This window comes from Macaca thibetana, chromosome 10 (assembly GCF_024542745.1).
Source record: "Macaca thibetana thibetana isolate TM-01 chromosome 10, ASM2454274v1, whole genome shotgun sequence".
Lineage (NCBI taxonomy): Eukaryota > Metazoa > Chordata > Mammalia > Primates > Cercopithecidae > Macaca > Macaca thibetana.
The window spans coordinates 32,135,502-32,157,406 of NC_065587.1; the positions used below are offsets into that span (position 1 = coordinate 32,135,502).

General features: G+C 66.1%; 3 protein-coding genes across 6 annotated transcripts in view; 1 reads left to right on the forward strand and 2 right to left on the reverse strand.

Moving 5' to 3' along the window:
- Positions 1–21,905, forward strand: part of CLDN5 (claudin 5) — a 224,577-nt gene that overhangs the window by 12,776 nt on the left and 189,896 nt on the right. The window lies entirely within an intron of this gene.
- On the reverse strand, positions 10,686–11,753 carry GP1BB (glycoprotein Ib platelet subunit beta). Its single transcript, XM_050746298.1, has one exon. It carries the CDS (start codon positions 11,717–11,719, stop codon positions 10,994–10,996), a length of 726 nt encoding a protein of 241 aa, XP_050602255.1. The 5' UTR covers positions 11,720–11,753; the 3' UTR covers positions 10,686–10,993.
- SEPTIN5 (septin 5) lies at positions 12,146–20,984 on the reverse strand. 4 transcript variants are annotated; one of them, XM_050746228.1, is made up of 12 exons: positions 20,832–20,984; positions 20,666–20,676; positions 15,763–15,859; positions 15,569–15,655; positions 15,223–15,346; positions 15,007–15,141; positions 14,795–14,912; positions 14,592–14,693; positions 13,724–13,820; positions 13,503–13,638; positions 13,127–13,229; positions 12,146–13,034 (listed from the first exon to the last, which is right to left on the reverse strand). In XM_050746228.1, exons 1-12 carry the CDS (start codon positions 20,872–20,874, stop codon positions 12,978–12,980), a joined length of 1,110 nt encoding a protein of 369 aa, XP_050602185.1. In that variant the 5' UTR covers positions 20,875–20,984; the 3' UTR covers positions 12,146–12,977. The 4 variants fall into 4 exon arrangements, with proteins under 4 accessions (XP_050602185.1, XP_050602182.1, XP_050602183.1 ...); XM_050746225.1 differs by lacking the exons at positions 20,666–20,676; positions 20,832–20,984 and adding an exon at positions 16,640–17,000; XM_050746226.1 differs by lacking the exons at positions 20,666–20,676; positions 20,832–20,984 and adding an exon at positions 16,887–16,907.

Below are 21,905 nucleotides of genomic sequence, written 5' to 3' on the forward strand. Positions count from 1 at the left end.
CCCAGCCAAGAGAAGTGGCTGTCATGGGGACCTGTTGGTGCCCACCTGGGGTCTGTACCCCCACATCCCAGGGGTCCATCAGGCAAAGTTCAAAGGCTTCCCTTCCAGATCCTCCCATCTCTGAGGGTTCCTGTACCCCACCAGGAGAGCAGTGATCTTGTGGGGCTGGCCCCAAGGTCCTGTGTGGCTGGGACAGACAGTGGAGAGAGTCGCACCTGGGCGACCTGGGGAGGGCAGCGCAGACCGGCCCCTGTGGTTGAATGAGCTCTTGTCTCCCCGGCCTGTTTCGAAACTGTTAGGCCTGGAGTCCCTCAATTTGTCAGACATGCTTAAACACACCTAGGTGAGCCCCAGAGAACTTCATACTAGGGGGAATCCCAGTGTGGGGAGGAGGGAGCTGGCCCTCTCAGGAGGGATGGAAGAGGAGTGAGGTGTCTCTGCCAGGTGGGGGTCTGGGGCCAAGGGATCTGCACCCCCCAGCCCTTGACCCCGGCAGCCAGCAAGCTCCAGACAGGACGACACACTGGTCTGAATGATTGAGCATGAATAGATGATGGGAGATGGGGCCCCCTGCATACCCCAGCACCCTTCTCCCCTCGAATTCTTCTCCCTGGGACATTCTGGAAAAGCCAGACCCTCCTACAGGCTGAGCTGGGCACACCTCCAGCCATTGCATGCCTTGAACCATCCCCTGAGACGTCACTAGTGCTAGAGGGTTTGCTCTGAGGATGAAGGCGACAGTCCAGGTGACCAGGCCCAGGCCAGCCCAGGGACAGTCAGTGCCTGTCTCAGGTATAGAATTCTAACATCTCCGAAGGTCTTTCTAGACAAGGAGCAGCAGCAGCCCCCACCCCCAACCCCACGGCTCCTTGAGACAAGCTGGGGTGATGTCACGGTGGACATTTGTGTTTCCTGGTGTACACTGCCCTCATGCCCGCCGCAGGAACCCTGGGAGCTGTCTGTAGGATGGACCCTGGAGAGGGGTTGCTGAGGCTGGCCCAGCTAGAACTAGGGTGCCAAGCATACCCCACAGCTCCAGGGAGCACTCCCCCAGGCCCTCTCAAGCCTCTCCCACTGGGTACTGACTTTGCACCTGCCCTGTGTGTATGTATGTGGGGTGCACTCACCTGCAGGGGACCCACCTGGCCCATCTCTCACCACCTTTTGTCCAGCTGGCCCTCAGCGCCCTGGGGGGTGGTGGTGAGAGGAAAACAGGATGGAAGGAGGCACTTCCTGTGGGCAGAAAGAGCCCGGGAGGGCTTCACTGGGTAGGACATGCTGACCCCTAGTTCCTGAGGGGCCAGAAACAGGGGTCTCCTGATGAGGACACAGAGTCACTCCCTGCAGACATTTCCTGTCTGGGGAGAGAAAGTGAGGATGTGAGTGTGTACATCCAGTGTAGACAGTGCTCAGTCGGTTCAACTGTGCTGGGGGTGGGGGCCACTGGGGCTCCCCTCAGGGCTGTTTATTTTAATTTTTTTTGAGACAGAGTTTAGCTCTGTCACCCAGGCTGGCATGCAGTGGCGTGATCTGGGGTCACTGCAACCTCTGCCTCCTGGGCTCAAGCCATCCTCCCCCTGCAGCCTCCAGAGTAACTCGGATTACAGGTGCCCACCACCACCACGCCCGACTAATTTTTGTATTTTTAGTAGAGACAGGGTTTCACCATGATGGCCAGGCTGGTCTTGAACTCCTGGCCTCAAGTGATATGCCTGCCTCGGCCTCAAGGCTGTTTAAAGAGGGACAGACACAGCCAAGGACAGGCCTAGTCCCCAGGACCAGCGGCCCTGAAGCCCCCCTCAGCCTGTGGGGTAGTGCTTCGAGAACCCCTGCTGATTTATGGCTCTCCCGGAGGGGGGACGGAGTTATGGCTGCAAAGGTCTCCCTCCCTCCTTCGCCTCTCTGTTGGGGGTCAGCCGGGGTGGGGGTATGGTGGCTCTCAGCTGGTTTCCAGATGGGCTTTGTGGAAGGGGCGCCCAGAGCAGGGAGGCCGGACACCCTAGCAAGGGTCCTGGCCCATGTCAGCGGGGCCACCGCAGTGCCACTGTCTCTGTCTCTCCTGTAGACCTGGCTCCCGTCTCTGTCTCAGTCCCTGTCTCTGTCACATGCAGCCCCCCTTTCCCACCCGTTGGCGGGGTGGGTGGGGGTGGGACCTGGTGATTTATCACCTTCAGCCTGTCTTCCATCGGAAACACAGGGGGTGGGCGCAGACGCTGCGCTGAGCTATGGGCCCCCAGGGCCCCACCACCCACCCCAATGTTGTTGCTCCGTCTGGGCAGGGGGTGCAGTCCCCCGCAACGTGGCCAGGGCTTCAGCTCCCCAGACCTTCCCAGGACCTCTTCCACCGGGCCCCATTGAGGCCTCGGCTAGTAGGGGTCGGCCCAGCTCTGAAGCTGAGGCTAGTGCCACTCCAGGCTGGAGGGGGCCCACGAAGGACCCCACAGGCAACTCTCCCCAGGCGGGGCCAGAGGTGACAGAGCCTCTTTTCCTGCATCACTGATGGCCCGTGGACCCGGCATCCCTGGCAGGAGCCGTGGAGCCCAGGCCTTCAGGTCGCCCGCCCCTCCCCCGCGGCGGTGTGTACAGCCAGGGCCCAATAAGTGTTTACCGAGCAAACACCGGCGGGAGGGGGACAGCGCACTTGGGTTGACCCCCACCCCACGCCCGGCGGAAGAAGTCCCTTATCTTCTCGGTTGACAGGCTGTCAGTGCGCCAGGGCAGGGGCGGGGGCTGCGCTCATCCCGCCCCGTCTGTCAGCCGCCACGCGGCGACCCCCTCCCCGCCCTCATGAGGGGCGGTCTGCCCGTCCCACTCGGTGCCGCTCGCCGCCAGCCTGGGCAACCCAGCGTCCCTGCTCCAGGCCTCCGTTTCTCCGCGGACCCCAGCTGTCTGCACCCACAGCTCCCACCTCTTTCGGCGCTCACCCCTTACTTAGTCAGCGTTTCCTGCAGACTGCGAGCGCCCTCTGGTGCCTGGCTAGGGTTGCTCGCCTGAGAGGAGAACACGACTAGGCCCTTGCCCTGGGAGCTTCCCGACGGGGTCTGAGCTGTGCATCCTGAGCTGTAAGCCTCCCGGTCCAGCCCTCACTGACCACCACTGGCCATCACAGACCCCGCTGGCACAGCCTTTGTCTTGGCCTTTGTGGGACAAGACGGATGGCCATCTTGCAGGGCCTCGCTCACTCACTAGCTGGCTGTGTACAGGCCGAAGATGTGGCTTGAACCCCAGGTGGACCTTAGGGACACAGGCCTGGACACTGTCCTGCACTATGTGTCAGGCCAGGGCAGGCCTAGGAAGCTCTGTGAGGATGGGCTTGAGTGGGGCCTCTAAGATTGAAGAGTAGCCACAACACGAAGGGTGTGCTCGCAGAGGGACTGGCACGGACAAAGGCATGGAGGGCCTGGCCCACGGGGGAGGGTACGCCAGGGCCTTGACCTAAGGCTGAGATCACAGGAGCCCAGGGAGGTGCGGCGGGCAATGGTGGTGAGAGGGCCCTTGGGCTGCAGGGCAAGGAGCCCTGAATCAGCTGGCCTGGGAGCTGGAGGTGTGGGGTCCAGGCAGGGCTTGGAGAGGGGACCCCTAACCTGTTCCTGCCTAGAAGGAAGAATCTGAGGTCACAGAGGGCCCAGCTCATCAGTGGGGAGGGGGTCCAGGAGCAGGTGTGTTGTCTGTGAAATGAAGGACAATGCTGGGATCAAGGTGGTGCCCAGGTCTGCAGGGAGCACGTGCATTTCCCCTGTCCCCACAGGGCCATTCAGGGGTACTAAGCTGGGACTATCCACTTCCCCACACTCCTTGGAGGCAGAGGCCCCAGGGTCAGTGTGTGTGGAGGGTCAGCTCAGAGTCAGGTGTGGGGACTGGGGGCTCCCAGGCAGCCAAGGAAGGTCAGCCAGCGAGGGCAGCCCTGTGCCTTCCATGCTCAGTACCTTGGCACAAACCAGTCTAGACCACGGAGAGCCGGCAAGAGGAGGGGCTGTGGAGGAACCACAGGGTTCGGCTGCCCCACCGACCAGCAGGCAGGAAGTTCTTCCTTACGTCTAACCACACAGTGATTCCAGCCGCTTTCCCCAACAGGAGGCCCTGTGCCTCTGCAGCCCCTGCTTCAGGGACCCCTGCCAGCCCCTGAGCGAGACACTGGCCCAGGAGACCTCAAGCCTTGCAGGCAGTGGGCTGCCCACTCCCCAAATCTCCTGCGGGGGCCTTTTCTCACAGACCAGGGGAGTGTCCTTCTCCTGGCTGGGGGCCACCTAGGACCCCGGGTCATTTTCTTCTGGGCCGTGCATTTGCACCCCAAAGACCTCAGTGAGGCAGAGAGGGGATCCAAGGGGCTTGCCTCAGCTCTGCTTCCAGTGCAGTCACAAAAAATGCTCTGGGGCCCAGCAGAGAGCCCTCTTCTGGGATCTGGTTTCTTGCAGAAAGTGGGGAGCACACCCCCTCCCCGTGCCCTGCTTGGACTGAGTTTAGAGTGTTGCACACGCACGGTATTATGACGATGGTTACCTCTGACCTCCACTAGGAGCTCTGGAGATGCCAGGCCACTGCTGGGGAGGGCAAGCCAGGCAGTTCATTTGTGTAAAGGGGGCCACTGTCCTTGATGTGGTGATAAGGCCGGATGGACAACCACAGCCGGCTGCAGCCCACAATGGGCCGGATGCCCTGCACCTGCTCACAAAGGCAGGGGTGGCTCCTGCCTCACGTCTGACCGGCAGCCTCAAGATAGCATCAGCCCTGCAGGAGGGCCATCTGTCTTGTCCCATAAAGGCCAGGACAAAGGCCGTGTCAGTGGCAGCCTCCTCGACCCGGTCAGTGGTGGTCAGTGATGGCCACTGGGGGCTGAGGGCCTTCCTGGGCCAGGTGGCCGGGACCTGAGGCTCCTCATCTGGGGCCTCTCTGGGATGCATGGAGAATAGTCTCCATTGTTCATAGGGCCAGCCAGGTGGGGGCCACACGGATGGTGGCAGAGGGACCCTGTCCCTGGCACCCCAGGCCAGCCCCAGTAGTGAGGAAGGCATCAGTCACCCCTTAAGTTGGGCACCTGTGCTGACCTGGTTGCTCAGCTCCAGAATCTGGGCAGGGCAGTGGGAGGCCAGAGACTGGAGGACTCTGAGAAGCCCCTTGCTGGTCTGGGCAGTCAGAGAGGACTTCCTGAGGGAAGTGGTGGCCTGGTGGGGGACTCGCCAGAGGCACAGGAGATGAGTAAGGAGCAGTGGCATGAAGGGCACCGTGTGAAAGGCAGAAGGAACAGTGTGCAGAGGCCTGGCCGAGATGCAGGCCCCGTGTGGCACAGCCTGGGAGCCTGGGGAAGGCAGCAGCTGCGGGTAGGGACAGGAACGGCTCTCGGCTGGCAGCCTGCTCCTGGAAGAAGGGGTCTGGGGCTGGGGCCGCTGCTGTGGGATGGGGAGGGATGGCAGGAGGAGGGTTTGGGGGTGTTGGTGGAACCTGTGGTGGGGGCAGGCTCACTCCAGGACACAATGATTCCAGAGACCCTGCAACCCCTGAGGTCCACTCATCCTGTGGGGCCCTCCATGAACCCCCACTGCACATGGCTCCCTCACGTAGAGACCGTATTCTCACTCCAATGGTCCAGGGAGTCCTAGATGGAGCAACAGACCCGAACCAACCCTGGTCACCTGCCCCAACACTCCCCTAGAACTGAACACTGCCAACACCGCAGTCCCTGCATCAGGAAATCCAACCCTTGAAATGCTCTCGGTGTCCTCATGGCTGGCACTGTCCACAAGAACCAGCCCCTGAACATGCTCAGATGACAAGGCACAGCTCTGGGACTGTCCTCACGGCCTACAGCATCCTCACCACCCCCAAAGCATCCTCACCGCCCCCAAAGCATCCTCACCACCCCCACGAGGTCCTCACCATCTCCACAGCGTCCTCACCGTCCCCACAGCGCCCTCACCGTCCCCACAGCGCCCTCACCGCCCCCACAGCGCCCTCACCGCCCCCACAGCGCCCTCACCGCCCCCATAGCGTCCTCACTGTTCACAGCGTCCTCACCGTCCCCACAGCGCCCTCACCGCCCCCACGGCGTCCTCACCGCCCCCACAGCATCCTCACTGTTCAGTGTCCTCACCACCCCCACAGCGCCCTCACTGTTCACAGCGTCCTCACCGCCCCCACAGCGCCCTCACCGCCCCCACAGCGCCCTCACCGCCCCCACAGCGCCCTCACCGCCCCCACAGCGTCCTCACTGTTCACAGCGCCCTCACCGCCCCCACAGCGACCTCACTGTTCAGTGTCCTCACCGCCCCCACAGCGCCCTCACCGCCCCCACAGCGACCTCACTGTTCAGTGTCCTCACCGCCCCCACAGCGCCCTCACCGCCCCCACAGCGCCCTCACCGCCCCCACAGCGTCCTCACCGCCCCCACAGCGCCCTCACCGCCCCCACAGCGCCCTCACCGCCCCCACAGCGACCTCACTGTTCAGTGTCCTCACCGCCCCCACAGAGTCCTCACTGTTCAGTGTCCTCACCGCCCCCACAGCGCCCTCACCGTCCCCACAGCGCCCTCACCGCCCCCACAGCGCCCTCACCGTCCCCACAGCGCCCTCACCGCCCCCACAGCGTCCTCACCGCCCCCCACAGCGTCCTCACCGCCCCCACAGCGCCCTCACCGCCCCCACAGCGTCCTCACCGCCCCCACAGCGTCCTCACTGTTCAGTGTCCTCACCACCCCCACAGCGCCCTCACTGTTCACAGCGCCCTCACCGCCCCCACAGCGCCCTCACTGTTCACAGCGCCCTCACCGCCCCCACAGCGCCCTCACCGCCCCCACAGCGTCCTCACTGTTCAGTGTCCTCTCACCGCCCCCACAGCGTCCTCACCGCCCCCACAGCGCCCGCACCGCCCCCACAGCGTCCTCACCGCCCCCACAGCGTCCTCACTGTTCAGTGTCCTCACCGCCCCCACAGCGCCCTCACCGCCCCCACAGCGCCCTCACTGTTCACAGCGCCCTCACCGCCCCCACAGCGCCCTCACCGCCCCCACAGCGTCCTCACTGTTCAGTGTCCTCTCACCGCCCCCACAGCGTCCTCACCGCCCCCACAGCGCCCGCACCGCCCCCACAGCGTCCTCACCGCCCCCACAGCGTCCTCACCGCCCCCACAGCGCCCTCACCGCCCCCACAGCGCCCTCACCGCCCCCACAGCGTCCTCACCGCCCCCACAGCGTCCTCACCGCCCCCACAGCGTCCTCACCGCCCCCACAGCGCCCTCACCGCCCCCACAGCGTCCCTCACTGTTCAGTGTCCTCACCGCCCCCACAGCGCCCTCACCGCCCCCACAGCGCCCTCACCGCCCCCACAGCGCCCTCACCGCCCCCACAGCGTCCTCACTGTTCAGTGTCCTCACCGCCCCCACAGCGCCCTCACCGCCCCCACAGCGACCTCACCGCCCCCACAGCGACCTCACTGTTCAGTGTCCTCACCGCCCCCACAGCGCCCTCACCGCCCCCACAGCGCCCTCACCGCCCCCACAGCGTCCTCACCGCCCCCACAGCGTCCTCACTGTTCACAGCGCCCTCACCGCCCCCACAGCGACCTCACTGTTCAGTGTCCTCACCGCCCCCACAGCGCCCTCACCGCCCCCACAGCGACCTCACTGTTCAGTGTCCTCACCGCCCCCACAGCGCCCTCACCGCCCCCACAGCGCCCTCACCGCCCCCACAGCGTCCTCACCGCCCCCACAGCGCCCTCACCGCCCCCACAGCGCCCTCACCGCCCCCACAGCGACCTCACTGTTCAGTGTCCTCACCGCCCCCACAGAGTCCTCACTGTTCAGTGTCCTCACCGCCCCCACAGCGCCCTCACCGTCCCCACAGCGCCCTCACCGCCCCCACAGCGCCCTCACCGTCCCCACAGCGCCCTCACCGCCCCCACAGCGTCCTCACCGCCCCCACAGCGTCCTCACCGCCCCCACAGCGCCCTCACCGCCCCCACAGCGTCCTCACCGCCCCCACAGCGTCCTCACTGTTCAGTGTCCTCACCCCCCCACAGCGCCCTCACTGTTCACAGCGCCCTCACCGCCCCCACAGCGCCCTCACTGTTCACAGCGCCCTCACCGCCCCCACAGCGCCCTCACCGCCCCCACAGCGTCCTCACTGTTCAGTGTCCTCTCACCGCCCCCACAGCGTCCTCACCGCCCCCACAGCGCCCGCACCGCCCCCACAGCGTCCTCACCGCCCCCACAGCGTCCTCACTGTTCAGTGTCCTCACCGCCCCCACAGCGCCCCTCACCGCCCCCACAGCGCCCTCACTGTTCACAGCGCCCTCACCGCCCCCACAGCGCCCTCACCGCCCCCACAGCGTCCTCACTGTTCAGTGTCCTCTCACCGCCCCCACAGCGTCCTCACCGCCCCCACAGCGCCCGCACCGCCCCCACAGCGCCCTCACCGCCCCCACAGCGTCCTCACCGCCCCCACAGCGCCCTCACCGCCCCCACAGCGTCCTCACCGCCCCCCACAGCGTCCTCACCGCCCCCACAGCGTCCTCACCGCCCCCACAGCGCCCTCACCGCCCCCACAGCGTCCTCACTGTTCAGTGTCCTCACCGCCCCCACAGCGCCCTCACCGCCCCCACAGCGCCCTCACCGTCCCCACAGCGCCCTCACCGCCCCCACAGCGTCCTCACTGTTCAGTGTCCTCACCGCCCCCACAGCGCCCTCACCGCCCCCACAGCGACCTCACCGCCCCCACAGCGACCTCACTGTTCAGTGTCCTCACCGCCCCCACAGCGACCTCACCGTCCCCACAGCGACCTCACCGCCCCCACAGCGTCCTCACCGCCCCCACAGCGTCCTCACCGCCCCCACAGCGTCCTCACCGCCCCCACAGCGCCCTCACCGCCCCCACAGCGCCCTCACCCCCCCCACAGCCCCCACACTGTTCACTGTCAGTGTCCTCACCGCCCCCACAGCGCCCTCACCGCCCCCACAGCGACCTCACCGCCCCCACAGCGACCTCACTGTTCAGTGTCCTCACCGCCCCCACAGCGCCCTCACCGTCCCCACAGCGCCCTCACCGCCCCCCACAGCGCCCTCACCGTTCAGCGCCCTCACCGCCCCACAGCGCCCTCACCGCCCCCACAGCGCCCTCACCGCCCCCACAGCGCCCTCACCGCCCCCACAGCGACTTCACTGTTCAGTGTCCTCACCGCCCCCACAGCGTCCTCACTGTTCAGTGTCCTCACCGCCCCCACAGCGTCCTCACCGCCCCCACAGCGTCCTACTGTTCAGTGTCCTCACCGCCCCCACAGCGCCCTCACCGCCCCCACAGCGACCTCACTGTTCAGTGTCCTCACCGCCCCCACAGCGCCCTCACCGCCCCCACAGCGACCTCACTGTTCAGTGTCCTCACCGCCCCCCACAGCGCCCTCACCGCCCCCACAGCGACCTCACTGTTCAGTGTCCTCACCGCCCCCACAGCGTCCTCACTGTTCAGTGTCCTCACCGCCCCCACAGCGCCCTCACCGCCCCCACAGCGTCCTCACCGCCCCCACACCCTCACCGTCCCCCACAGCGTCCTCACCGCCCCCACAGCGTCCTCACCGTCCCCACAGCGTCCTCACCGCCCCCACAGCGTCCTCACCGTCCCCACAGCGTCCTCACCGCCCCCGCAGCGCCCTCACCGCCCCCACAGCGTCCTCACTGTTCAGTGTCCTCACCGCCCCCACAGCGTCCTCACTGTCCACAGCGTCCTGTCCCCACAGCGTCCTCACCACGTCCACAGCGTCCTCACCGCCCCCACAGCATCCTCGCCGTCCCCACAGCATCCTCGCCGTCCCCAAAGCATCCTGTCCAGTGTCCCCACTGTCCCCACAGCATGCTGTATCCACAGTGTCCTCACTGTCCCCATAGCGTCCTCACTGTCCCCACGGTGTCCCCACAGTGTCCTCACTGACCCCACAGCATCCTCACCGCATCCACAGCCTTCTCACTGCCCCCAGTGTCCCCACTGCGTCTTCACTGTCCACAGCGCCCTCACTGCCCCCACAGCGCCCTGTCCACAGCGTCCTTGCCATCCCCACAGCGTCTCCATTGCATTCTCATTGTGTAGTGTCCTCATTGTCCCATGTCCTCATTGTCGCCACAGCGTCCTCACCGCGTCCACAGCGTCCTCACCGCCCCCACAGCGTCCTCGCCGTCCCCACAGCATCCTCACTGTCCACAGCGTCCTCACTGTCCCCACAGTGCCCTCACTGTCCACAGCGTCCCTACTGTCCCCACAGCATGCTGTATCCACAGCATCCTCACTGCCCCCACAGGGTCCTCACTGTCCCCAGAGTGTCCTCACTGTCTCCACAGTGTTCTCACTGTCCCCACAGCGTCCATACTGTCCACAGCGTCCCCATTGTCCCCACAGCATACTGTGTCCACAGCGTCCTCACCGCCCCCACAGCGTCCTCACTGTCCCCACAGCGTCCTCACTGCCCCCACAGGGTCCTCACTCTCCCCACAGCGTCCTCGCTGGCCCCCAAGTTATCACTTAGCATCTCTCTCATGCCTTCCCATGTAGCCTTTTGGGAGTGTGACTGGAAGGGGAGAGTTCACCCACTGACTCCTGTCTGCCCCTGAGATTAGGGTGGGCATGTAAGGAAGTATTTGTGTCCCCTTGAACCGCCTCCTGGAGACTTTTCCTGGGTTTGGCGAGGGGAATTTCCAGGTCAGTCGTGCAGAGAAGGCCAGAAGGGTTTATTCAGCACCAGAGTTTGGAGGGGAGACGCAGGCAGGGTCTGGACCGCATTGTGCCCCATGGTCCTCCCAAGCCTGGAGGTGTGGGTTCGCCTCCCTCGGGGTAGGGTGGGCAGGAGTTCTGTCCCACGTGGTCTGGGCCTGCAGGTGGGGTGGGTATGAGAGATTGGACAGCGGAGGAGGCGGAGACCGGTCCAGGTTGGCGCGAGGGCCCCTCGGGTAGCGTCCTGTCGAGTTTGCAGGTCCGCATTGCCCAGCGCCGGTTCTCTCCTCAGGACACGCCGGTTCTCTCCTCAGGACTCGTCGGTTCCGTCTTGCTCGGCCACCAGTGGGTCGGTCAGCGACAGCCGGAGTGCGGCGCGGGCGCGAGCGCGGGCGCGGGCGCGCAGCCTCCGCAGGCGGCACAGCAGCAGCACCAGCAGCAACGCGTGCAGCAGCCCAAGGCCCAGCAACGCAAGCTGCGCCGCCAGCGCCCCCCAGCAGAGCGGGCCGGGAGCACAAGCGGCGCGCAGCTCGTCCTCGGCTAGGTAGGGCAGCAGGCGGCCGCGCAGCGCTGGGGGCGCCACGCAACGCAGGTCGCGGTAGGGCGCACGCTCGGGGCGGCCGGCCAGCCAGGCGCGCAGCGGCACAAGGCGGCAGTCGCAGCGCCAGGGGTTGGCGCCCAGGTGTGCGGTGCGCAGCGCGGGCAGCGCGTCCAGCAGCCCCGACGGCAGCGCCGTCAGGTTGTTGCCGGTCAGCACCAGCTCGGTTGTGTGGACAGGAAAGGAGGTCGGCAGCGAGGCCCAAGTCAGCCCCCGGCGCCCGCAGTCCACGAGCGTCCCCGCGCAGCTACAGGGCGCCGGGCAATCTGCGGCCGGGCGGCTCGGCGGCGCCAGCATCAGGAGCAGTAAGCTCAGCGCCCCGCGCGGCCCTGCAAGGGAAGCGCCGCAGTGAGCCGGGCGGTCGGCGGGGCACCTGGGCGACGTCTCTGAGTACCCAGAGCGCCGGCCCGGCTCCATCCAGCCCCTGATGCCCGGCATCCCGGTAGCCCGCCAGCCTCTCCACCCTGACCACCCAGCGCGCCGTTTGGAAGTTCCCTCTAAGTCTGACCCAAGTCTCTCCCAGCTACAGCCAGAGGACCAGAGCGCCTCTCAACCCGGGTCGGCCTAGGGAGCAGCCGGGGGCCCGACCGGACTCCAGACTCACCGGAGCCCATGGCTAGAAGACGGCGGCCCAGCTTACTCTGGAGCGGGACGCGTAGGCGGGAGAGCCGAGCGATAAAGCGCTCCCGCCCCCGCCACGCCCGCACCGACCACAGTGCTGCGGCCCGGCCAGAAATAGCCCAGAGGCCGCGCGGACGCGTGCTGCAGCGGCAGATAGCACACTATCGCCGGAGGCCGCAGGCCGCCCTGGCTTCCGCTCCCACCCGCTCTCAGGGGCACACGGAGCACTCGGACACCCGCTGCGACGTTCACCAACATTGTTCTCCTGTCACCAGGACAGGACGCGGCATTCACAACGGAACAAAACGGAGCATCGTGTGGCGGGAAGGGATCATGCGGGTGGTAAGATCAGGAGGCCGAGGCTCGGGATCCCGGCACACCACAGCTGTGCTGGGGAGGCCTCGAGCCAGGGCAGGGGACGGCACCTAGAGTTGCCAGGAGGTGGCTCACCGCCCAGTGCCCCGGGGGTCCTCCAGATCAGGCCGGGCTGTGGAGAAGGGGTGTGGGTGGTCACGGCCCGCCCTCCTTGCAGCCTCTCACCTCCTTAAGTCTGGAGAGCTCCCATTTGATTCAGCCCAACCCTGCCCGCTGGGCTTCTGGGGCTAAGGGAAGACCTGGCCCGCCTCGACAGAAAATGGGGTCTCAGCACTTGCTGGGTGACCCGCGGGAGCAGGCAAAGGAGGGCTCCCAAGTCCGTTCTGCAGCATTGGGGCAGGGAACAGACCCAGGACCCTGGGAATCCTCTTCTGCCTAGGTTTGCCTGCCTGCTAGAGCAGGGCCTGCAGTTTGGGTGGTGTGACCGTCTGGGGGCGGGGGAAGGGCAAGAGAGGCGGATCTTTGAAGTCCCGCCCAACTTCGCTCCTGATCCCCCAAGGCCAGAGAGGGCCAGCTGGGCGGGGGCTACAGTCCAGGCCCCTCGGAAGCAGATACGAATGACCTGGGAGGGGGTGGTGCTGAGAATAAATTAGGGTCAGCTGGGGGCTGTGGCCCCGCGTCTCCGGGTCGGGAACAGTCCGGTCTGGGGTCCAGGGGTGGGAGGGCGTCCCGGAGACGGACGGTGTGTCCGCGACGAGCGTCACTGGTCCTGCATCTGCTGCTTCATCCTCTGCAGCATCTCCTGCATGCGCCTCAGCTGCGGGCGGGCGGAGACAACCGGGCCGGTGAGCAGCACCGTGGAAGCGCATCCCTGCTGCCCGCCTCCGCCACCCCCACCGCCCCACACACTTCCTCATCCTTCATCCTGATAAGCTTCTCAGTCTCGGCGTCCGGGGTGGGCAGCGGCAGGATCGGGATGGGGCTCTCCATGCGGCTGTCCTGGGTCAGTTTGCTGCGGGGGGAAGGGAGGGACGGGGCGGCGCCACCCGGAGGCTCAGCGTGGGCTGGCGATGCCTGACCCATCCCCACCACTGCTGAGGCCCTGCCCTCCGGAGCCCTCACAGCCCTGGACTGGTTCTAGGGAAACCAGACTCGGAGGGGGGGGGGGCGATTTGGGGGATTGTGCAAGGTTCAAGTCTGAGTGGGCTGACAGGACTGGCCCTCAGTCATGGAGACGTGGGCGGGGCCGGAGGGGCGAGGTCTGGCTCGGGGCTGGGGAGCGCACCTGGTCATCTGCTGGATGCAGTGCGCGCGGTAGTTCTCGTAGTGCACGTCGCACGTCACGTCCTTGAGGTCGTGCATGTGCGTGCGGATGAGCATGTTGCGCAGCTTCACGAAGTCGCAGTGCGCCTGGTTCTCCACTGCGGGGTGGGAGTGGGTGGTGGGCTGGCGCCAGCCTAGGACAGCCTTCCCCCACCAGACCTGGTACCCCAAGACTCCACTCACCCTCCACGATCCCCCAGGGGTACAGGCGGCCGCGGACACGCTGCCCCTTGGCCTCCACCACCGTGTTGCTGCCTATAACAGCAAAGGGCGCGCTCTCCTGGGGGAAGGAGGGAGAAGGGCTCACACCCGGTCAGCGTAATTGCAGGGTTACTGATGGGAAACGGGCATGTAATTCCCAGGGCACCCCTCCAGCATCACCATCAACGACCTCTCCTCAAAGAGATCCTGGCGTTGCCCCTTTCTGGCCTTTCTGCCACTGGCTGGAGACAGAGCCCATGGCCTTCCAGGGCTTCACATTGCAGGGCCTTTCCAGGCATGCTCCACCCTCATCTCCTCCCTCATCAAGAACCGCACCCTCCAGCTGCCCCTTCCCTCCCCAGGGCTAAGCCTATGTCTCCCCGTGCTGATGCCCCTGCCCTGGTGGCCACCTTCCCCTGGCATGGTCTCCATCATCACCACTCGAGTTGCTGGGGTACCTGAAGCCACCAACCCTGGAGGTCAGAAATCTGGGAGCCAGGGTGTGCCACTGGGCTAGCCCCTTCCTCTGGTAACCCATGGAAAGAGGGTTGGGGTTGAGGGCCTGGCCCACTGTTGCACTTCTGGATCTGGCCAAGTGCTCCATATCTGCCAAGCACCATGTGGGGCCCGCATGACCCACCCCAGCCAAGCAAAGACATGGTGACCTTTACCTTCTAGTTCTGGATGAAGGGGGTACAGGTCCTTTACTCCTAGAACAAATGACTCTTGCCCCCAACTGGGCTGACCTTGCCCTCCTCCAGCAGGCCCAGTGTGAAGGAGACAAGGCCAAGGCCCTCTGGTTCTGCCTTTGCCACCTCCATCGCCCTGCCCCAGCAGTCTGCATGTTCACCTTCAGTTCCCGGTCCTGCTGCTTGAAGTCCTCATCCTCATCCGAGTCACACTCAGGGAACTGGTATACATGGATCCCAAACTTGTCAATCTCCTCCCGGATCTGTGGTGGGGCAAGGGCTGTCAGATTTGAGGCCGGTCAAGTCCCCCTTGTACTCTCAGCCCCAGGGCCCTGGCCAGGCCCCTGTGCGGCGGCAAGCTCACCCGCTCCTTCAGTTTCCGGATCTCACTGGGGACAAGACAGTCAGCTTTGGCGATGAGAGGCACGATGTTAACCTTCTCATGCAATGCCTTCATGAAACCCACATCCACTGGCCGCAGCCTGCCGAGAGCAGCCAAGCGTGGGCATAGGCACAGCCAGGGGCCATATTGTAAGGGGGTGCACTCCCGAGTCTGGCCCCAGGACAGCCACGCACCCATGCCCGAAGGGGGAGATGAAGTACAGGCAGCAGTGCACTCGGTTGTCTTGGATGTTCTTTCGGTTGAGGCCGCTCTCGTCGCGGAAGTACTGCTCAAACTGCTGGTCCACATAGTCAGTGATGGGCTTCCAGCTGTGGGCAGGAGGGAGGTGAGGCCAGGCCTGGAGTGCTGTGGCCGCCTAGGCAGGGCCTTTCTCAGTAGGCCTCGCTCACCACTCGGTGTTGTTGACGGCATCCCCGAATCCCGGTGTGTCCACGATGGTGAGCTTCAGCTTGACTCCCTTCTCCTCAATGTCCACCGTGTGCTTTAGAATCTCTACCGTCTGGCTGATGCGCTCTACGGGGAAGGGGCCACTGGAGGGGCCTCTCCAACCCTCAGCCCCTCACCCTTGGCAGCCAGGACCCTTGTCCTCATCCATCTTGATGCCTTGGCCCTACCCCCGGGGGGACCCACCCGCAAGAACAGAACAGTGGGAGCTGGACCTGGAAGGGAGTGCTTGGAGAGGTCCCATGGAAGGGGGCTGGGGATCAGTGCCAGGGCCTCCTGGGGGCCACTCACCCTCGGCACTGAGCAGCTTCCGGTCCTTGTATAAGTCTGTCAGGAAGAGGCTGTGGACCAGTGTGGACTTCCCCAGTCCTGACTCACCTGCACACGGGTACAGAGAAGGAGTTGGGTTAGGTCTGGGGCTCCAACGACAGAGCTTGGCTGGCCAGGGACCCCAGCCACTCCCCTGAGGAGCCCAGCCCACTCACCAGCCACCATGAGCGTGAAGTCAAAGCCTTTCTTCACTGACTTTCGGTGCACCTGGTTGGGCAGTGTAGCGAAGCCCACGTACTGCTTGTCAATGTCCTGGGGGCAGGGTGGGACAAGTTAGGGACAAAAAGGTTTCTCTGGAAGCCCAATACCCTGTCTCTTACCAAATGAAGGATGAGGAGACAGCAGAGGGTATGGTTCCCAGGGTGGGGCATTTCACTGGCAAAAATGAGGGGAGGGCCCGTGGGCAAAAGCCTGGAGATAAGAAGGCAGGCCAGGGGGTGGCAGAAGAGGACACCCCTGGCCCCAACCTTAGGGAGGGCTCTGCAGGGACCGAGGCTGTGTTTGTCCCTTGGGGAGATGTCAGGCTGCAGCAGGCACAGGCGGTGTCCTCCCTCCTCGGGCACAGGGCAACAGGATTGGGACCCCTGGGACACACTTAAGGCCCTCCATAAGCCAGAGAAGCTCGGGGCCTCGACACTCACCCCTCCGGAGAGTGCCAGGGGGCGGGAGGCCCCACCTGGCCTGGATCCAGCCGCGGGGGCGGCGGCAGCGGCGGCGGCGGAGCAGCGCCTATTTATAGACGGCGGCGCCGAGCCTACCCCGCCCGCGCGCCCCGGCGCCCAGCCCCCGCAGACCCTTGGGGCCCCTGGAGGGGTCCCACGGCCGCATTCTCCGCCCCGTTTTGGGGACGCGGGAAGTGAGGCCTGGACAGGGCACATCGGCCACCGTTGGGCCGCGGACCCCCCGAGGCCGCTGCGGAGGGCAGGGCTGAACCTAGGCGCTGACGGGCAGCGCGCGGGGACGGGGACCCCCTGCCGAGTCTCGGGGCCCGCGGGGTCACAGACCCACGTTCCGCCCTCTCCACACACGCACCTTGAGCCGCCTCTGGGCCTGGGTCCGCGGCGACAGCAGCTGCTCCACCAGGCGGTCCTGGGGCGCTGCCAGCGAGTCCATCGCGGCGACCCCTGCGGGCCCGCGGGCGCGCTCGGACCCCAGGCCCGGTCAGGCCGCCAGAGCCCGGAGACGGCGAGGGACCTTGGCACGGCTCTGCCTTAGGCTGCGTTCTCCGCCCCGTTTTGCGGACGCGGGAAGTGAGGCCTGGACAGGGCACGTCGCCCACCCGGGGGATCGTCGACCCCCGAGGCCGCCCGAGCCATCCCCCTGACTGGGCGGACTGGCCCCGAGCTGTGGCGGCGTCGCAGCCCGGGCAGGCCCCGCTCCCGCACCCGAGCCAGAGGCGGGGCGTCGCAGGCGCCCGCGGAGCGCGCGGCGGGGGGCGGCAGAGACGGCCCCGCCCGCCGTCGCCGGGAAACGGTCGCCTGGAAATTGGGCCGCGGGCGGAGCCACCCGAAAGCGGCTGCGGAGGGCAGGGCTGAGCCGAGGCGCTGACGGGCCGTGGCTTGCGGGGACCGGGAGGCCCGCCGCGCCCCTGGGGCCTCAGTCCGGGCTCCAGGACAGCAGAAGGGGACGACCGGGTCCTGCACGCGGGCTGGGGCGGGCCGGGAGTCGGTAGCGGCCGCGCGTTCCGACCCCAAGAGGTGCTGCGCGGCTTCCGCCCGCCAGAGGGCGCCGGAGGCCGCTCCCGGGACCCACGCGCAACCGCGCGGGAACCCGCCCCATTCAGGGCCGGCAGTCTTCTCGCAGACTTGCCCGAAAACCTCCCGGCTGCGTCACGGCGCCCACAGACACGCCGCGCCCTGCACCCCTCCCCAGCCCTGCTTGGGGCTGACCACCCCTGTGCGTGTGTGCGCGTGTTTGTGTGTGCGCGTCCGTGCGGGTGTGTGTGTAATGCCGGTGTGTGTGTAATGCCTGCGTGTGTGCCCGTACATGTGCGTGTATACATGCGTGTGCACGTGTGTGTGTACGCGTGTGTGAGTGCGTGCATTGGGTATGTGCGTGTGCGCGCGTGTGGGTGGGTGTGTGCATGTGTGTTTGGTGGACTCTTTCCCGGTGCGGCGCCCCAAGACATTCGGGGGACGGGAGGAGGGCAGAGCCCACCTTTTGTGAAGTCCAGCCCGGCCCGCCCCCTAGGAGGCTTAGGGTGGACAGAAGGGAAGGGAAGGGAAGGGTGCAGGCTGCCAGAGTACTGGAGGTCCCTGCAAAACTTGGAAGCCCCTGCCAGCCTGCTGAATAAACACCAGCCACCCATGCGCTGCCCTGCAGCCCCCAGGTGGCCCTGCCCTCAGAGACAGGGGTAGGGGGTGGGATGAGACCCATCTCCCATGTGCTTCCGTGGACACTCCCTTGCCCTGTGAGCTTCTTCATCAGCTCTGACCCACAGGATTGGAGGGACTCGGAGCTCCTGCCAGCTGGGCCTCCCTCCCATGTGGCTACTCCAGGGACTGCGGGGGTCTCCTGAGCTCCGCTCTGTGGGCCACCCACCTTCCTGACCCCAGTAGAATCCCAACAGGCAAGCCCAGCAGAGCAGGACATGGGGCCTAGAAAAGTTCCAGGGTAGGACCGGACAGGCCCAGTCCCTGCACGTTAGAACATTAGAAGCTGGAGGCCCCAGCCCCACCCCACCCGCCACCAGCCCTCCCTTAGGCCCTCCTGGCTGAGGGACCTCCTCCACTGCCCGTCCAGGCCCTGGTCCTGTTGTGGGGCCTGGAAGCCACTGGCACCTGGGGAGGAGGGGCAGGCCCACAGCTGGGAACAGGAGAGCCTTTCATCCCAGGGAAAGGGGGTGGCTCCAGGCCCCCTGGCTCTACCAGTGCATCCTTCAGTCCTTGCTGCCAGAAAAGCCTCCTCACGGGCCCCAGCCTTCCATGGCCCTGACCTGCAGGAAGCCTCTAGGCTGAGTCCCACCCAGTTTCTGAGGGTCCACACCTCGAAGCCCAGCACCCACCCAGACAGGCTGGCATCTCGGGGCCCAGGGCATCTCCAGGAAGACAGACAGCCCTAGGCCTAGGCCTCAGGCTAGGAGGTATCTAACAGTGTGTGGCTCTCAGACTGCCTGCCTCAGTTTCCCCATTGGTAAGGCACAGGCTCTGGGGAGGCCCAGGTCAGGAGGGCAAGAATCTCACTCTCAGCGTTCAACCCACCTGCCCTGCCACCCACTGGGCCCAGTCAGGGCCTGTGGATTCCCTGGGGGAGCCTCAAGGAAGGGGCCCTACCTACCACCCCCTTTCTCTGGTCCTCAAGTGACAAAAGATACTCCCAGGGCTTCCTGAGCCATATGACACAGCTGCGCCCACCTCCTCCTGATGCCTCAGCCTCTCAGCCACTTCCACTCTTAGAATCACTGGAGTCAGCTCTGGGAGCAGCAGCCAGGGCCAAGAAACCACTGGTGCTGCCTGCGAGGAGGCGGGGGCACAGAGGGTAGTGACGGTGCTCCCCCAATGCCTCTACAGCCCCCTTTCAAATAAGAAAAAGAATGCTTGGACAGGTTGAGGCTCAATGACTGTGGTAGCAGGGAAACTGAAATGTGCTTCCAGCTCCCCCAGACCCACTGGTCGCCCCAGACACCTGACCTGGCTCCTGCTCCGGGGCTCCCTCCCTTGGCCGTACAGTGCCTTCTTCCTCTGGGCTTGGAGGCCTGGGATAGGGTGAGGTGGACTCCCAGTTGACCTCAAAGGATGGGCACCTCAGCAGGAGGGGGTCCCCACCTTGCAGTAAAGGGCAAGAGAGCCTGGCCGCACCGAACAGCAGTGGCTGGAGCCCAGGGTCTCAGAGTGCCCTTGGGTCAAGCTGGGGACACCTGCAGGCCCAGGAGAAGCCTCGGAGGCCTGGCCTCCCGGGTCTCCCAGCCTCAGCTCCTTCCATCTCCCTCAAACAATAGCCTGACGCATGTGTCCCTGCATCTCAGGCTTTGTCTGACCTGCTGTGACGGGGAGGCAGCTCCTAGCCTGGCTCCCCAAGGAGCCCCTCCCAGAGAGCCTCACCCACCTCTGGGCAGGGTGTGTCCCTTCCAGGAGAATGGCACTGGTCAACCAATGACTCCCCCAGCTCCCAGCCCCCCCTGCCCAGCCCTCCTGCCCTGCCTGCTGCACCCTGGGCCAAGACTCTGGAGTTCTACTCAGCACCCATGGCTCCTGAGAAACTCCATCCCTGATGGGGGCTGCCAATGCCAGCCTGGTGCCAGAATTGGGCTCTTCTTTTCTCACCCAAAGATGGCTGAGCTCAAGCCAGAGAGGCCACCAGCAGGGTTCCCCCAGCCCCCCCGAGGCCACCTGGTTGTCAGCCCCCACCCCACTCCACGGGTCTCACAGCATTGTTTAACCCTGAGCTCGGCTGGATTTCACCTAGTGCCTAGGCCAGCCTCCTGTCCAGTCCTGCTTTCCTGGAGGGCGGGGCCCAGGCGAACCCTTTGGAGAAGCCACAAGCCTGTTTGTACCCACGGGGTCCCAGGACCCATCTGGGCACCAAGAATGACTCAGACCAGACCTTGGGGGTTCCCAATCTGGGGAAGAGGCCCTGCTGCAGACCCGAACATTCGAATTTGTGTGTGGGGAGGGAGAGGGGCATGAAGGTGCAGGGGAGGTGTGGGGTGACTACAGGCCCTCTGCTGTGGGGCTGTTCAGGGACTGTGCTGGCTGATGGAGCCTGAGTCCCCTCCCCCAGCGTGGCCTTCCACGACCATGGCCTCACCCAGGACCCCCAGCTCATGGCCTACAGGCCAGGTCAGCAGGAGATGCTGGCGTTGGCCCTCTGGGAGGGGGACACTCTGCCCATCCCCCCATCCTGGGGAGGGGTGCACGGTGGTCAGGGGACCAGGGCCCCCACTCCTCCCCTTTGCAGCCCCAGGCGCGGCGGCACTGCCCGGCTGACAATCGGTGATCGCGACAGGGCTGGGTGAGGGCCGGCGGGGGCGGGGTCGCGCCTGGGCGCCCGCGGCGCTAGTGTCACAATGGGTGACAGCCGGCCGGGTCTCCCGGCAGGGGAGCGATGGCGCGCACGTACCTGCTTGTCCTCTGCGGGATCGGGGTCGGGGTCGAGTCCGGGTCCGGGTCCGGTTCCGGGCGGGTCCGGGCCGGCGGGAGGGGGAGAGACGGAGAGACACGGTGAGAGGCGCGCGGGCGGCGGGGACAAAGGCGCGCGCGGGCACGCGGGCAGGCGCTGGGCTCACCTGGGGTCGCCAGCTTGCTCTTGTACCGCAGGCCTGTGCTCATGGTGGCCGCCGGCGGGGGACGTGCGGGGCGGGCGCGCGGGCGGGGCGCGGCGACAAGCGGCGGAGGCCGAGGCCGGGCTGCGGGGTGAGCGGCCCCTCCGCGCCGCCGCCGCCGCCGCCGCCGCCCGCCCCGCCCGCGCGCCCAGCAGCCAATCGGCGCCCGCCGCGCCCACGCGCGACCCGGCGCGGCCCGGGGGGGGCGGGGACCCAGGCCCCCCACCATGGACCCGCGCCCGCGGCCTCGGGGCGACGCCCTCGCCTCCCACAGCCCCGGCCGCGCCCGGGGTCACCGGACCAGACCCGCACCGCCCCCGCCCTGCAAGGCTGTTACCGGCCTCCTCCCCGCAACCTCCCCGGTGCCCCAGCTCAGGCCCGGCCCGCGCTCCCTCCGCCCTCGCTGGGACCCGGGCCACGCCGGTCCTCCCCGCGGACCATCCGTCCGGTGGCCCTTCTCTAAAGCCTGCCCTGGCTTTCCCGGCCAGGCCCTGCACGCTCCGCCCCACCCCGCCGAGGTCGCGGTGGACTCCGGAGGCGGTAGCCTGGGCAGGGATGGTCCCGGTGCGGCTGGCCAGTGCCCAGCCTTTCCTCTGCTGACCGCTCGGTGCTGAGCAGACCTGCTCTGCGAGCAGACGCACCTGGCAGGCTGCAGACCACAGGCTTTTGGGCAGTGGTCCGGCCTCTCTTTTCCTGGGCTGTAAAATGGGATTATTTGTGAAGAGGAGTGAGCTGAGGTGTCGGGCAGGACCGGCCCTGACCATCTCACCCCAACTCTGCGCCTGCTTCTCTGCTGACCCATAGGCTGTGGGGATGCTCCAGGCAGACCCTATCCCACCCTGCAGAAAAGGCTTGTAGGGGACCGAGGGGCACTGTGAAGGCAGGGCCTGAGCCTGCACCCCATTTACAGAGGGGGAAGTTCAGGCCCTAATCTTCAGTGAGTCAGCCAGACTCAGTGGCTGAGAGCAAGTCTCTCTGGTCATTTGTGTCACTATCACATTCCCAGGTGTCCTCCGCCTGGACTTCCCCAAAGTGTCC